We start from the raw sequence: 17,208 nt of genomic DNA, 5'->3' as shown, positions 1-17,208 counted from the left end.
TTTGAAAACCAAATCCAACGTGATGAATTTAAGATAGAACTTTGTTTAGCCCCCGGGTCAGCATTTGGGCCTGTGGATAAGGGTTCGTGTCCAGTCCTCTTAGGGCCTTTGTGGGTCAGCTTTATTGGGATTAGTCAAATGCGCCATGTGCTGAAAAGTCAGTCATCCCTGATGAAGTGCAGGAGGAATGTGCTTGGGCCTGGAGGCCTGATCTGGCCACCTCTAATCTCTCATCCTGCTCTGTTTTTTCTCACCCTGTTGTCCAGCCCTGTGAGGTTCTCTCAGTTGTGCAAGAGGCCAGGCCCCCTGCCCCCCACCCCTTTGCACATCTATTTCCTCTGTGGGGAATGTCTTCTCCTCCACCCTTTATTCCCAACTGGTCAACTCTTACCCATCTTTCTAGACTTAGCTCCAGGGTCACTTTCTTCCAGACAGCCTAGCCAGAGCCTCTCAGTCTCAGCTAAGAGCCTCTCCTGTGTGATCCTATAGTGTCCTGTGGACCCTTTTATTACTTTTCACCATATTTGTCATTTGTTTTCCCTTTAGCCTCTAAGATGCTTTATATAGTTTCCTTTATTTATTGAGATATAATTTATGTACAGTGAAGTGCTCAGATATTAACTCTGTTATTCAATCAGTTTTATGGAAAGAATACCAAGGCACAGACTATTTCCATCACTCCAGAAAGCTCCCTTATACCCCTTTGCAGCCAATCCCCCTGCCAAATGCAACTACTCATCTGCTTTCCATGACCACAGGCGAATTTTGCTTATTCTAGAATGGAATGGAGTCAGACACCACACACCTTTTTGTGTTGGTCTTTTTTCACTCAGCATATTATTTTTGAGAGGCATCCATAGTCTTGCATGAATCCATCGTTTTTCCCTTTTATTACTGAGTAGTCTTGCATTGATGAATGTACCAGGTACTTATCCGTTCTTTTGTTGATGGACACCTGGCTTATTTCTAGTTTTTGGCTGTCATGAATAAAGCTGCTGTGAACATTTTTGTACAGGCTTTCTGTGAATTATGACTTCATTTCTCTTGGATAAATACCTAGGAATAGAATTGCTCCTAGAATAGGTCCTATTTAACTTTTAGGAAATTGAAACAGTTTTTAAAGTGATTGTGTAGACTATAAACTTCCTGGGTGCTGGGAGGGGATCTTGTCCAGCTTGGTTTCCCTTGTGTCTGGCCCAGGGATGGGCGCACACTTGGTACTCGTGCTTATGGGCGAATGATGGATAAGAAGCTCAAACCGGTTGTCATCCTGACTCGCCCTCTACTAACTGACAAAATATGAATGCTTTGTCCCTCAAAGGGACAGAAGCTTATTTGGCTAAATGTGGGCTCATGCCAGGCAGACGTAAAAACAGGAAGACAGCTCCCTTCTCACCCTGCTCCGGGAACTGCCTCTCTTGTTTCAGGGTGGCAATATGTATGGTGAAGCCAAGTATGGAGATTGATACAGGATCCTAGAGAGGTCCTGATCACCGCAGGCTGCCAAGCTTATGCCTAAAGTTAGAACTCCCAACACTCGCATTCAAGACCCACCACAACCTACTCTTCCAGCACAATCCCCCCTGCTTCATTCACCTGCGCAAACTCCTATCTCAGCCCAATTTGACAACTCTCCTTCCTTACAACATCTAGCATTTTCTCCCCTTTGCAGGAATGGCAAACTCCCCCTGGAATACCTCTGCATGAGGCCGTCTCTTCTTGCCGACTTCTCTAATTGTACAATCTCTAAAAATATTTGTTTAACTTTCAGAAGTATAGTACAGTAATTTTTACTCTAACAAACATAAATGTGAAAAGAATGCCAAGGGGGCAAAATCTGCATTGAACAAAACATATTTTCTATGTATTATGTTGTATGTTAAAAATTATAGTCATTTTTGAGCAACATAAACCCCAGGCTGCAGCTGGAAAAGGTATTTCTGAGTTTGGTTTCTTGGCAAATGTTACTTCAAACAAATAAGAATTATGAAAATAATGTTTCTCATTTTCAAAAGGAAAGAAATTTATGATGCTCTGAAAACCAGACATCCAAAATTTCTCAGAACAGAAAAGGCATGTAAGTTCTTTGATTGACATCTCATAATTTTGTAGTTGATCAAGAGAAAAATACACTCATTTGTAAACCTTTAAAGAATTGGACGCCAATTTTTTTTTTTTAAGTCTGGTAATAGCATAATTATTAAGAAGTAGGTAGAACTAATTAGCTTGGGTGTGTTTGATCTAATTGCTTGCCTTCTCCTAGTTTAAAGAAAAACACTGGATCTTGTATGCTTAAGAATTTTAATAGCTGCTTTTCCCTCTGCTGAACAAGGAAGGAGTAAATGCAGCGTTAAAATTCCTGGGTTAATTTCCTGCATTATTCACCTGGTGGAGAAGTGAATTCAGTGCTTCTCAGCAAAATGACAGGCATAACTCCTTCAATGTGGGTAGGGCTGTGCAGCAGGCAGTTTCCAGACAGTCGGCCTTATTGGCACGGTCCTTAGAAATCCCTGGTCTCCACATCCTTTTTCAAAGGAATTCAATGCCATGAAAATACTGCCCTGTCCTTGCAGCTAGAGACCAGCAAGTCCCTGAATACAGGGCCTTCTTCAAAAGTTGTCCCTGCTTCTTAACAGAGACTCCAAGATTAGAATATCTTAATTTTTGATTTAAAAATTCAACTTGACGTATTTTTTTGTCTACCTGAATGTATTATGGACAATTTCAATCATGTACAAAAGTAAACAGTGGATTATAAGAACTACTCACGTCCCATTACCCAACTTCAAAAATTTAGGAACTTGTGGCCACCTCTGTTTCGTCTGGCCTCCCACCCCCACACACCCTGTATTATTTTAAAGCCATATCTAAAAATCTTGTGTAAACATTTATTGATCTACAACATTTCAGCGTATATCTCTAAAAGATAAGGCTCTCTTTTTTAAACTATTATCACACCAAGGAAAAAGTTAACAAAAATTCCACGATATCAACATATAGTCAATATTTAAATTTCCAATTGTTTTCGTAAATGTCGTGTGTGTACTTTTTCCACTTCCTTTTTTTGACTCGGGATCCAAATACAGGCCACACATCACACTTGGTTGCTGTATATTTTAGTGCACTTTTAAATATAAATGTTTTAATTATGAAAAATTTCCAACTTACAGAACAGTATAGAAAATACGTATCAGGCGTGCATTTAACAAATGTTAACATTTTGCCATATTTACTTCAGATATCTTTTGCCTTTTTTTTAAAGAAATGCTAAACATGAAGTCCCCACCCCTCTTATCTTTTTTCCTATTTAGACTTATCTAATATCTTATAATTGGTGTATATCATTTCCACAGTATGTTTTTATGCTATCGCTACATATTTACGTATCCATAATCTGTTTTTAACACTTAAATAGCCTGCTGCCCAAGTATATATGTGGGTATGTCTTTTTGCAGCTTGTTTTTTTCACTCAATGTGCATGTTTATACATGTAGCACAAATAGTTAATTTTAAACTGCTGTATACTATTCTGAATAAACACCAGCGTATTCATTACCCTACTAATGAGCAATTAGGATGTTTTTGATTTTTTTCCTATTACAAATGGTTCTCAGTAAACATCCTTTTATGCATGTCTCCTTGTGCACAGGAATGAGAGTTTAAATTTTAACACCTAGAAGTGGTGGGGATGTCTCAGGTTTTGCTAAGTATCACCGATTTCTCTCTGAGGTTGTAAAATGTGACTCAGCAGAAATACGCTACAGCTGCACATCCCCCAGCGCTTAGTATTGTTCAGCTTCTATATTTTTGCCAAAGTCATGGGTATGAAGCGGTAACTCATTCTTTCAATTTGTACTTTCCTAATTACCAGGGAGACTGTACTTTTTTGTATTTATTAGCTTTTTAGGTTTCCTCTTCTGTGAGTTGCCTATTCGTAAAGGTTCTTTTCTAAAAGCAGAATTTGGAATTTCAGGAGTGTCCCTCTTAATTATGTAGACACCTCAATTCTTTTTGAATGGGAGCTCAAGACATTTTGTACTTTGAGAAGTGTGTTTCAGAGAAGTCATATTTACGGTTATATGTGGACACTTTGAGGTTGGAAAAGGACATTTATGAGACTGACCTCTTTCAAGGGGGAGAAAGTGCAACTGTATGTGTAGGAGCTACTTAAAATCACGTTGTTAGTGACTATCCTGTTCTACTGAGACGTTAGCTGTCTGCCTTATTTTTTCATTTGCTTACTTTTCAACCTACCTCCCACTATGTTTCCTTGCAAAGCTCCCATACCTCTCTCAGTAACGGATCGGTGTTATTTTACACACACCCAACACATCCAATGTCTATCAGCTTCATTTCCTTCCTGGAAATTTCCCTCCCGGGATCCTCTGTCCTGCTGTTCCAGTAAGCCGTGTTGCTCTCCCAACCTGCAATGGAGCTGTCAACTGGGCCTCCTTCATGGCTCCCCTGTCTCGGATCCTACGTCCTCGATCCTGTTCTTTCTCCTTTGTGGCATTTTCCTTTATTTTAGTAGAGCACATCTCCAACGTTTCTGAAGAAAAGGGGTAATGAAAGCAAACTTTTTCCAAATTAGTTGAGATGTCTTTTTCATTTCATTTATTTATTTTTGCTACTTTTACACTTGGTTTTTATAATATATCTGGGCTCTGAATTCTAGATCAAAAGACTTTCTTTCAGAATTTTGAAGGATTCGATTCCTCTACTTCCCAGGGTTGCTGTTGAGAAGTCTGATGCCATTCTGATTCCTAATCCTTTGTTTGTGGCCTGTTCTGGCTTTTTGGAAGCCTTTAGAATTATCTTTTTATCCCATCTTAGATGAACTTTATAATATGCCTCAGCGTCTGGTCTTTTGTTTAAATCATTTTTACTGGTTATTCATTAAGCTCTTTTAGTCTAGAGACATATTTCCTTCGATTCTGGGAAATTTTGTTTTTCTTTAAAAAAAAATTGCTTCTCTTCCATTTTATGCTACTGGAACCATTTCTGGTTATAAGTCAGACCTCTTGGAGCCTCTGATTTTTCTGTTTTTTCTCTTCTATTTCCATTGCTTTGTTTCTGTTCTTTCAGGGAGATTTTCTTGTCCTTGACTTCCTACTATTGCACTGATTTTTTAAAATTCAGCTAGCGTATTTTTAATTTCTAAGCTATTTTCCTTGTTCTCTTATAGTTCCTATTTTATGGAATCTTGTTTTGTGGCTGAAATGTCTTTTAGAAATCTCTTTGAAGGTATTAACTATGGTGTCTGGAAGTTTTCTTCGGCCTCCTGTGTTCCTGGGTTGTGTTCTGTTTGGGATCAGGTTTGTCTCTGTGTATTTGACTCTCTCTCTCATACTCCATCATGTACCTGCCATTGTAGGTTGCCGTGAGGATCGAATTGGATGTTTGACTCAAGGTCAAATAATGTTAGTGTCTTAAAGAGAGGAGCCCTATAATGTAATTCTGTCCTGACTACATTTTCAGTCTGATTCTGCTGAGAAGACAAGGATTAGACTAAATGAAATTTTAAGGTACTTTGTAAACATAAGAATACCAAATTGATGATTCCCGTGACTCTAATTAGAGTAGAGAGAATTTTTGAATCGGGTGTTCATGAATCCATTCATTCATTTGATAGTATATATTGACATCCTCTGTTAATATGACCTGAAACTTACCTTGATATTGTTGGACTAGATGCACTATTTTTATTTCCTATTTCTTAAGTTTTACTTTTTAGTTTTAAGTAAACTCAAAAGGGAAGAGAATAGGAATCCAAATTCTAAGAGAAAATTACCAATTCATTGCCATGGACAGATACACCCGGGCTATAAAATGAGATCTTTTTTGAATCTTATTTCCCTTAGGAGATGTTAGATTTTCTAGGCAAGAGCAAAGACCATCCCTGGATCTGCATCATTTTTTGTGGGTAGCTGTAAACTCAGATGAACCTCATCTGTTTTATGGAATAGTCTCAGACAAACTGTGTATCTTTCTAAATAGATATAAACCCATACATGGCACATGCCAATGACTTGTTGTACAGTTGCATTAAAATTGATCTGAACACGCTTGGCATCTGGAAGAGCCCTCTAATTTATTGCCATGGTATTCTGTTTATATCAGATATCTCTATATCTGATATACTATGCTGTTGGAATAAGAACCCTTTATAGTCCAAATATATGGAAGCCTATGGCCTTTAAAAAAAGGTGTCACAGGGGTTGGCCCAGTGGCATAGCGGTTAAGTTCATGCGCTCCACTTCAGTGGCCTGGGGTTCGCTAGTTTGGATCCCGGCTGCCAACCTACACACTGCTTACCAAGCCATGCTGTGGTGGGCATCCCACATATAAAGTAGAGGAAGATGGGCATGGATGTTAGCTCAGGGCCAATCTTCCTCAGCAAAAAAAAAAAAAAAAAAAAAGTATCCTTGAACATTTCAAACACACCAAAGTAGAGAGAATCACTTAAGGAACTCCCAGCTTTAACGATTACCAACATACAACCAATCTCAGTCCATCAATGCCCTTTTCTCTCTCCTCTCACATTAGGTTATCTTAAATAAATAAGTCCAGGACATCCTATCATTTCATCTAAAAATACTTCAATATCGTTCTCTAAAAGATACGGACTTTTTTTTTACGTCACCATAATATTATTACACCTAAAAAATTAATAATTTTTACTTAAAACCATACTGTCAATACTTTAATTTCTCTGATTGTCTCAGCATTTTTCTTTGGTTTGTTTGAATTGGGATCTGAATAATTTCATACATTGCATTTGATTTGTATAGCTCTCCAGTCTCTTTTAATGTAAAGTTCCCTTGTCTTTCTTTTTTTAAAAAAACAAATCTTACAACTTGTTGAAAAGACTGGGTGGTTTGTTTGTTGAAAAGACATTTTTTTCCTACAAAAATTTTCTCCGAAATTTTCTCTATTCTGGATTTTGCTGATTGCGTCCCTATGATGTCATTTAACATATTGTTCTGCTCCTATATTTCCTGTAAACTGGTAGTTTAATAGATGTTTGACGTTTGACTAGATACAGGCTTTATTTTTTGGCATGAAAAAATTTTCATAGACAGCGTTGGATATTTTCCTATATTACATATTTTCTATTGCATCTCATCACGAGGCTTACCATGTCTGCTTCTCTTTTTATGATATTAAGATTGATCCACCCAATACAAAGTTCCCCACAGCTCTTCTCCCAATGATTTTGCAGCCATTGATTATTGCCTGAGTCCACTCTTGACACTATGTACAGGGTTAAGAGTTTCTGAATTTGGAAAACTTCACCTATTTCCAGCTTCCCACCCATGATTTATTCTGGCATCTTGGCCATTTATTGTCTTTCTTAGTCTAGAATAGATTTATCATTGTCTAGTGACCTCTTCCCCAAAGTATGTTACATGAAGCACAGTGCTGCTGAGTCCGCTGTGAGGAAAGTCTCCCTGAGTTTGGGGAGCTCTGCACCTTGTCTTTCCCTCAGAGATTTATAACATAGGTGAGCTCGTTGAAGTTCTGTGGTGTCTGTCCATAAAGAAACCTGATTCATCCAGAGTTTAATCAAATTACTTGACCACTGTATTCTTTTGTGACTAATACTTATTAGTATTGTTTAGAGAAACACTTTGAAATGCATCTCAAGGAAGAGGGGAAGGTGGAAGCACTTGCGCCATCCTCGCGTGGGGCTTGCTGTGGCTAGAGGTTGTGACTCCTTAACCCTGGCTCCCTTCTGGGGAGAAAGGAGAGGGTGAGAGCAAATCAAAGTTCAGACAACAGAGAATTGATGCACCCTTCCATGTCTTGTGTTAATATAATCGTATCTTCCCGGTATCAATTCATTCAATTGCTGCGTTTCTTGTCAGTGTTACCTATATAGCCAACATAGATTGTTCCAAATATGTTAATTACCGATAAGAAAATAAAGTCCAACTCTAACAGTCACAACTTAAAAAAAAATTGTTTGCTTTCTTACCTTGCAAATCTACACATGCACATGTGTTCCACACGTGTGCACACCCCCCTCCCAGAGCACACTTCTTTTGCTTTGTTTCAGGTGCAGTACTGGTACACGAGTGAAGGGAATCATAGCATCAATTGAGATCGTTGGCTTCAGATATCAGCTCCAAGTTGGTTTTCATACCAGCGGCTCACATCCTGTTTGCGGTTCGCTATGGAAAATGAAGTTGAGCAAAATTAGGGACAGAGACCAATTTTCCTTTGCTCTGAAGATACCTTGAGCTCTGCACAATAAGTGTTTTCCATTAGAAGGCAAATGCTGTGCATTAATGCTCCTCAGAAAAAAATAGTGATTGCCAGTAATGCCATCAGGAAACAATTTTTGAAATGTTTCACAGTGTAAGCATGAATCGATCATTAAATGGGGGATAAACTTATTTTGTAGACTTGGAACGTTAATGACAAAATGTGTTCGAGGAAGAGTTGTTCTAGTGAATTTTGGTTTTAGGAACATGCACAAGGGATCTAGTGATAAAAAGTACAAGTCAGAGCACTTCCCTGAGGTAAGAATGGGAGCCAAGGCCCAGAAGACATGAAGCTCTGTTTTGCGAGTGTTCTTGGGAGAGCGGAATGGGATGAGCCACAGAGAAGGCTGAACAAGGGTCAGCAATGATCCCAACAGTAGACTCAACACGGTTTTCGTAGTACGGGGCTGCTGGTGTCTGGCCACTGGGACACCGTTGAGCTAAATCCAGACCTCAAAGGTGGATGTTTTTGATGAAAGTTACACTGGTGCTTTTAAAAAAATTTAAATAAAGCTTTTGTTTTAAAAGTATCATGATTTAAAATGCTTTTCTATTCAGAAAATCCAGAAAAAGGCACAGACTACATTAATGAAATATTTTTAAATGATAGACAACATTTTCTGTCTTGTCACAAACCTGTTCTTTATGACAGGTCACTCTTAAGTTTGCTGTTTATAGAAGGGGAGGTCAAGTTCAGATTTTGACCCTAGGCATTATCTTCCACTCATTGGTAAGTCTCCGAATACTCTCCTTTGAGGACTGCATGTGGGCGCAGCTCAAAGATGTTTGGTTGGGAAGATTGAGGGTAGAGGAGTGGGACAGATGTCTGGAAATCACCCTAAAAACGCTATTTTAAATGCAACTTAAGGTAATAAATTTGCATTTCTTGAGTACAAAGCAATTGAAAGATGCTGTCATTTGTTGCACCTTTAGAATATTATTTGGTGAATCACTGAGCCAAAACACAGGTGTAAAAATTTTCATGCAGTATCAAAAGTTTAAAGGGCCCAAATGATGATTTCAGTTCAATCCTTCATCAACTGAAACCCAGAGAGGGGAAATGACTTGCCGAAGGTTACTTTTTACCTTTTGGTTTAAAAGATTTCATTCACTTCTCAGTTTAGGAGGTATTTTATTCATTTTTAATATGACACAGGGTTGCATTTTGCACTTTTGTAGTCTGATCTTGAAAATAACCAATTATCCAGTTGGCTCAAAAGAAGAAGAATGATGGGGAGAGGGCTGATTTTACTCCCTGCTCGAGTCAGCTCTCCGGGAGCTGATTTCTGTAGTTGTCGTCCCAGACGCCAGATTCTCTTCCCTGATTGTTTGAAATTCCAACAGCAGATAAGCAGAGAAAAGTGTGAAAATGATAAATGCAAATGGCAACCAAGAGGTTGCAACTAAGGGCTGAAAATCGGGAGATTTAGGGAACCGTCTCTGCATGTTGTACGTGGTGAGCGAGTGTCCCCTGGCAGCACGGGTATTTTCTGCCCCAAATCCACAGGGGCAAGGGGGTAGCATCTGCGATTTAAAACTTCATCAGGTGACTGACTTAGACCCCATGGTGTGTCTAGAAACTTCTAGTGAGGGATGCAGTTTTAGGGTATGAATAAAAGTTCAGTTAAATAGAAAAAACCCTGCACCAAGATTCCACGACTCCACTTGGTGCAGCCAGAACTTTTGGGCTTTTATGTGTTTCAGCTTGTTTGTACTCATTTCAGGGTTAATGATGCTCACTTTGTTTAGTTTCCAGAGGTATGGTGAGGATCAAGTTATTTCTTTCATGTCAACTAAGAGGGAAAGTTGCATTGAGATACAGATTGAATGGTTCTTTATAGTTTGAAGTTTTGTTTCATTATAGGAGCATTTGGTTTTTACTTGAGTGAATTGTGATTGTATTAATATTTCTTTGCTTATTGAAAAAATGAGGTATTCTATTTTTCTGTCCAGCAATTTACAGGCATTTTGATGGCAAATAAAACTGGATGATTAATTTTACACCCCAAGAATTCTGCTTTCTGAATCACTGAGGTTTTATTTTAACAAATGTTTTTTCAGTTTAGGGTTCAATATGATGATCATGCTCTCGAGGGTAAAAGGTGTGGAAAAAGGTGGCTGACCTTGAGAAATACACAGTTGCTCTGTGGGAGCTCTTTCAGGGTTGAAATAGAGTAATAAAATCAGAAATCATGGAACAGTTTCTAATTTCAAAGACAGACTGTCTGACCTTGCCTAAATAGTTCAGGTGGAAACCAAGAAGGAACACAGAGAAGGAAATTGAGTTCCCCTCCAGGTGACACACAGCCACCACCACCTCCATTCATACATCTGGGATTACGACCTGGGCCATTCCCTTTAGGGTCCAGCAAGCTCTCACCTAGAGATGTTTTTCTCCTGTATTTTTACTCTTATTTTAAAAAGTTCTGATTAAACTTCTATACGCTGTTACACACACATACATTAAAATCCCTCCCAGTTTCCCATTCATTCTTGGTTCTCTATCTTCCTGAACTAGAGCCTACGATTGAACTTAAGAGAAAATAATTCTTTCAGGGGCTGGCCCCGTGGCTGAGTGGTTAAGTTCGTGCGCTCCACTTCGGCAGCCCAGGGTTTTGCTGGTTTGGATCCTGGGTGCGGATGTGGCACCGCTTGTCAGGCCACACTGATGTGGCCTCCCACATAGCACAACCAGTAGGACCTACAACTAGAATATACAACTACATACTGGGGGGCCTTGGGGAGAAGGAGAAGAAGGAAAATAAGATTGGCAACAGATGTTACCTCAGGTGCCAACCTTTAAAAAAAATCTTTCTGATATACATTTCTTGGGCTCTTTTTGAACAAGTCTTGTCTTGAAACCATTAGGGGGACTTCCCAGATACCTACACTCACCAGTATTTTGGATTCTTAGCTACATGTTCCACACCCCAGAGGAAGGAAACTTAGATGGATTAAGGGCTTCCATTGTGCCTGGCATTGTCACATTTGTCAGCAATCACCTCCCAACCGCCTCATTGGATGGATGGTTACGCATCCATCCTCCATGTAGTATTTCTTGTGCCCTGGCTGGACCGTCTGTCGGCTGGAAGGCAGCCCTGTAGGGGCTCAGGCGAACTGTTCTCCAGTCGGCCAGAATCTGCAGGATAGGTGTTTGGGGGTGTGGCTTTTTTTAGGTTGTGTAATATTAAACATCAGTAGTTTAACCTGGAATATTTGCTTTTAGAGGTGAAATGGCTTTATTCATTCAATGGCTGAGAAAAGGAGTTGAAAGCGTGAAGCGTGTTGTGACCGCGGACAGGCGTGCTTTGTCTCCCGATGTGGTGAGATGGGATGGAGAGCATTCTAGTGCATTTGTGTTGTGTTGATAGTAAAACCACTGCCTGGGGGTTTTTGTGCTTACCTGATTAAATGAGGGAGGTTCCTAATTTTATAAAAATTGCTGTGTCAGTTTAGAGGGGCTTGGCATGTCTTTCTTTTTTTGGTAAGTGACTCTTCAAAGAAATGTGGTACTCAGGGAAGGTAGGTATTAAACATCCAGGGCCTCTTAATTCAGCAAGATGGTCAAACCTTTTCCAGCCCAATGAGAAATGGCAATTGTGAGCATCTTGAGCAGGCGAGCAAGTGGCCACCGTCCTCTGGATCACTTCCTAGCTGTACCATCATGGGCAAGGAATTGAACCAGCCGGAGTCTCAGTTCCCCAATCTGCAAACTATGGGTTACGACATTTTGAGGCTTAAAGGGATGGTGACTGTAAAAGATCTGGAACAGCTCCCGTGCCCAGAGAAGGCACTGCATGCATGGTGGTGATAGAGGCACCTTCTCCTCTTATGTCTTCAGAGGTTATTGAGTTCTCAGAATCTGAGGTACAGGATTTGGACTCTGGGTCAGTAGAATCAAGTCATCCCAATGTAAATGGATTTTTGTCATTGCGCCTCATTGGCATCTAGAGTCAGGGATGGCCTAACCCTTTGCACAGAGCTGTGGAGGGGCAGCCTCACCTCCTGCCCCCCTCCCCCCCTCCCCTCCCCCAGGGTTGCTCCTCAGCTTCAGAGGCACAGGTCAGCTCCTCTGGGTGACCTGCGTCTACTTCCCGGGCCCTGGCTGCCCCTCTCCCATTGGCCCGGCCTCCTATTGGAAGAAGTGATGGGAGGAGGTGTCAAAGGGTGCCTCATCCTGAAGGTGGAGCCTGTGAGGATGTTTGCTCTTCGTTCCTGCCAGGGCTTGCTTCCTGCCTTCTCTAATAACCAAAGGTCCCTGTCAGGAGGGCAGAAGTCGCAAGCATTTTTGTCATTAGAATACCAGCAGCTATGTGTATCCATCTAAATAATAGAGGCCTTGAGTAAAATGTGGCAAAGATTACAATGACCTCTTGTAACTGACTCAAGGGAGAGCAGGTGGGCCTCGGGGCTGTGCGTCTTCCCCACCTGGGCTTCCACGCAGGGTCTGCTTTTTGCTCTGAAGACCAAAGCTGGTGGTTTGTAATTTTGCCACAGAACTGAGCCTCTGGGAGGGCAGCAATGAAACAAGTGCAGAGAAAATGGTTTGCAGCAGGAGCCTTTCTGTTCTTCAAATCAAACCCCGCCCCCCCCCTTGCCTTCCCTTTAAACCATATATATTTTACCAGAAAAAGAGAACAGACTGTGCCCTGTTGTTGCCAGGCAACCAGAAAAAACAAACCCAAGCGCACTTGCTATCGGACCAATTTCTCTAGGAACCTGGCTACTCTTGCTAAGTGGTTTGTGTAGTGTTAACAGATTTGCATAATGGTGAGGCTGGGGGTCTCCATCCTTCAATACCTTTCTCCCCACTCCTTGCCCACACTAATAAAATCCAAGATACATTATTTGAGTCTTGAGGTCAATTGTTGACTTTGAGATATTCTGAGGGAAGATGCTATTACAGATGCAAATGTAGTTTATTGCACAAAGCTAGAGAATATACTGTATTTCTAAGACCTTGAACCCATTTTTAAAAATCACTGGGCACCCCTATTTCAGCAGTAACGCTGGTTCAACAGCCCACAAATGGTGACAAGTCTGTTTTCATTTGACGCTTCTTTAGGAGTATTTTCTAAAGGTTATTTTTAGCCACAGGAGGCATCTGTACACACAACCAAACACATATTAATGACACTGATGAAATCGTTAGATATCCACTTTGTTCCTTTCTCCCCGGCCTCCACCCTTCTCTCTGTGGCTGACTATATGGGTTCTGCATCTCCCAGTCTTGGCTCTCACTGAGTCACAGTGTAACCTGCCCTGTCGTCTCAAGCTGACTCTCCTGTGACCTGCGCTGTCTGTCTTTTGCAGATTTGGACATCTCCCAGACTGAGTTCCCACCCCTCCACGACTCAGCTCCCCATGGCCCTCAGCTGCAGACGTTCATAGAAGCAAAGCTAAGTCTACAGACCGCGACCAGACCAGACAGGGAAACTGGAGACAGAGCCGAAGAAAATATTGTTTACCTCTAATTGTATTGTCGTTATTTTTCCATACAAAACAAAACACTGGCATTTGGGGGAGAATTTTTTTTTTCCTTTCCTGATGTGTGTGCGACTGTCTGTGTCCAAATTGCTTTAAGAGTAATATTTAATATTTCATGCAAGTTCATTTTTGGGGCATGAATCTAATAATTAAATTATTGGAAGCAGCTCTGTTTGTGCAATCGTTAACTTATCACACCTAACTTCTGATTTCTGGAGGGGAAATTAACTTGAATAAGGAGAAATATTTTCAAAGTTATTATGACTCTAGAGTAAAATTCCGTATTGCGTTTTCTACTGAATCATCTGGTTTTCGAAATGCCTTTTAAGATGTAAACAAAGCAATTTGGATGGAAAGAGTCATGTTCATGATGGGCAAACGCTCAAAATCACAGCAGCTCATTACAGAGAGTGGCCTCAGTGCCCCAAAAGGCGAGGATGCCAGAAAGGCCTTTTCTTGGCTAGTTTTTACGTGCTAATTTCTCTTTAGGATGTCAAAGGGGTCGCTGATGGTTGTGATCTGTCACAGTCACCATGCAACCAACGTGGCCTGTCTGGGCACCTGTTCTGACCAGGTGGCCACTCTGCTATGGACACAATCTGGACTCTCAGGACCTGGGCCACCTGCTTTGCAGACACACTTTCTTGGTCCTGATGCTGGTCCGCTTTCAAGCCACAGTTCAGCAGCATCTTTCAACAGAGCCCGGAGGCAGAGCCGCACAAGTCAGTCTTGATGTAAACAGTGACACTCCAGTGGCACCCTCGCTTCTCTCACCTAGCCCCTTTCCTGGCAGCCCTGGGAGCACCAGCAACCAGCACTCACTAGAAGGATCTCTCCCCGTTGTTCTTTAAGGACAAAACTGCACGCTCAGTGAAGCTTGCTTCCTGCATGTGCTTTTCCAAGTGTGCTTCCTGCCTCCGGAGTAATATGGGTCTCTGTGTGAGAAAATACACCGGGAAATGTTTTCAGCTTGTTCTTCAGAAATATTTGTACATGTTTGGGTCGATGTCAATAAATACCTTTTACCTCACTATTTTGCTTCCAAGTCTTAATATTGTGTAAGACCATAGGAAAACACACATTTCACATACAAACGCAATCTCCCCTTATTAAAAGTGAAAATAAAGGAGGAGTACTAAGTTCACTGAGAATTACAACACTTACCAGGAGGGAGCTGTGATAAGAAGGAGAAAAACTCACCCAGATTCCATCGTCTGTTTGTTTTTCCTACTTAAAGTTGCCAGTTGAATACCTACTTTGTTTTCACTTAGGCAAGTCAGATCTTAGTTGTAAAAAAGCCTTTTTAGGGGCACTCTTTTTCTGACTCTTGCTGCCTCTGGCCATCTGGGTCACAATCATACTAACTCATTCAGAGACTAATCTTTACAGAATGGATATACCTCATTAAAATTTTAGTCAATCATTTCGCCTTCAAGCTGAACTCCTAAATGATAAGATGCATTTTCCATTCCTGAAGACATCTAGAGATAAAAACTTATCTTCCTTCCCTTCAGTAAAATCTATTCCAGGTTCCTATATCCCTTGAATAAAAAGCATAGAGATATTTCAGTCTAAATCCTTGTTCCAGTAACTGTAAATATCTTCCCTTTTTTCCTGACAATGGGTATGGAAATATCCATATGTGAAAATATGTAAAGATGTTCAGAATCCCCACGGAGTTCTTTAAAAATGTGTGTGCTCAGTTGATTTTCAAGCCCTGCAAACTCTATGTCTTCCTATAGCCACCCTAGGGAACTCTTGCATCTTTTGAGATACCTAAACTCATAGGTTCCTCTCTGTAATTTTCTTATTTAATGTTATGACTTTTCAACTGACTATAAGTTTCAAAGCTTTCTCCATCAGTTCTTCCTTTTCACTTTGTCCTCACTAATGAGCTCAAATCTCAATAGAGGTCACTCTGTGGCTCCAACAGAAATTCACTAATCTTAAAGGAAGACCACTCTATCACCCAGCATCAAAAATGTTTCTCCCCAAAGGATCTACTTCTTCCCACAACTGAAGAGCTTAAAGGAAACTGTCATTCCTTTAAAGATTTGTTATGGAAAAAAAAGCAAAGTTTTTGCTCTATCCCTTCCAGGTTGCCTGAACTTGCATGCCATCTCGTTTACAGTCCAAGCAACTCTGTATTTCATTGGGTCTGCATAATTGCTGGAGTAGCACTGCCCTTTCCACCTCGCTCACGATTGGAGCCCTGTTCATTTGGAAGAGAGTAGAAACCCCTGCTGCAGAGGCGGTGGCGGTGTCGGGGTGTGTGTAGAGTTATGCAACGTGAAGAAGATGAGCGTAACGAAATCACGGGATGACAGATAAAGAAGTAAAAAGGAGTATGTATTCCTTCCTGTGACCTAGGACCACCTTTCAATTTAGAATCAACCTGAGGTCATAAAGGTTCAACCATCTCTGTCTTTCTCATCGAGAGGTATCGAGGTTGAGAGGATGGATCCTGGAGCCAGATCTTCCGCTTGCTGTGTGTCCCTGGCATGTTACTCACCTCTCTAGGTCTCAGCTTCCTAATCTATAAAAAGGGGAAGATTACCTTATAGAATTGTCGTGAGAATCAAATGATTAATATATGCAATGTGCTTAGAACAGAGCTTGGGGCATAGTGATCACTCAATATGCTAGCAACAATTATCAGATCATTGAGAAGTATTTTAATAATTGCTCAGCTTGGTCCCAGTCCTTAGGCAGATTGTGCCTGCACAGCCAGAAGCAGGGAACAGGAAAGTCAAATGCCTGGAGATGGCTAGTCATAAGACTGGTTTCATAAGGTTAGCTTTCAACTTATTTGCATCTCTGAACCTCCACTCATTTATTCAATGAACACTTATTGACTGTCTGCTAAAGATCACACAATCTGTTAGCAACAAAATAAAGACGAACAAGCCTGCAAGTTGTTGGAGACAAACACGTGAACAGATATGGAGATCTGCGAGCTCCCAGGAAGAGCCTGTTGGGGGCCAGCAATACGTGGAATGGAGGGAGTTGTCCTAAAGTGAACAGGCCCGAGGCTTGAGGAATCAGTAGAGAGTCTGAAAGTCAGGGAAAGATTCAGGAGTCCACGGAGAGCATCCATCCGTCTTTGCGTCTTCCAGCACTCTTGTGCAGGTTGCGAGGAAACACGGAGCTTCCCCCCACTTCTCTCTCGCAACCCAGTAACTGATCAGTTTCCATGTAAAGCCAGGCAATGGAGGAACAGCCGCCCCACCCCTGTGCCCCTCCCCACCCACCGCCACCATAGAGTGCTGGGTTCTAGTCAAATGGCCAGTTGGATATCTGCCTACTTGATCCCAAGCCTCAGGAAACCAAGAGTAAAGACAACCCTGGGACCACCTGAAGATGCTTATTGGAACAGAGGGGTCCAGAAGGCTGCCTCAGGGTGCTCCTGTGGGGTGAACGGATGACTTCTATGACTTAAGCATAAGTTTTAAGT

At 41.1% G+C, this 17,208-nt stretch overlaps 1 protein-coding gene across 38 annotated transcripts in view; it reads left to right on the top strand.

The window, feature by feature from the left end:
• Positions 1 to 14,787, top strand: part of ARHGEF28 (Rho guanine nucleotide exchange factor 28) — a 273,620-nt gene extending 258,833 nt beyond the window's left edge. For 35 of the 38 annotated variants that reach the window (XM_070233456.1, XM_070233455.1, XM_070233473.1 and 32 more), the window contains one exon: positions 13,581 to 14,787. In XM_070233456.1, coding sequence (XP_070089557.1) covers positions 13,581 to 13,741 — 161 coding nt within the window. In that variant the 3' untranslated portion in view covers positions 13,742 to 14,787. Of the gene's footprint in view, positions 1 to 8,059; positions 10,271 to 13,580 lie in introns of those variants that run through there. The other 3 variants (XM_070233451.1, XM_070233442.1, XM_070233465.1) reach the window with 1 other exon arrangement.
• The last annotated feature ends 2,421 nt before the right edge of the window (positions 14,788 to 17,208 follow it).

Source organism: Equus caballus, chromosome 14, assembly GCF_041296265.1.
Source record: "Equus caballus isolate H_3958 breed thoroughbred chromosome 14, TB-T2T, whole genome shotgun sequence".
Classification (NCBI taxonomy): Eukaryota; Metazoa; Chordata; class Mammalia; order Perissodactyla; family Equidae; genus Equus; species Equus caballus.
Note: the sequence above shows the minus strand (reverse complement) of the source record. Positions and strands in the feature narration are given on the sequence as shown.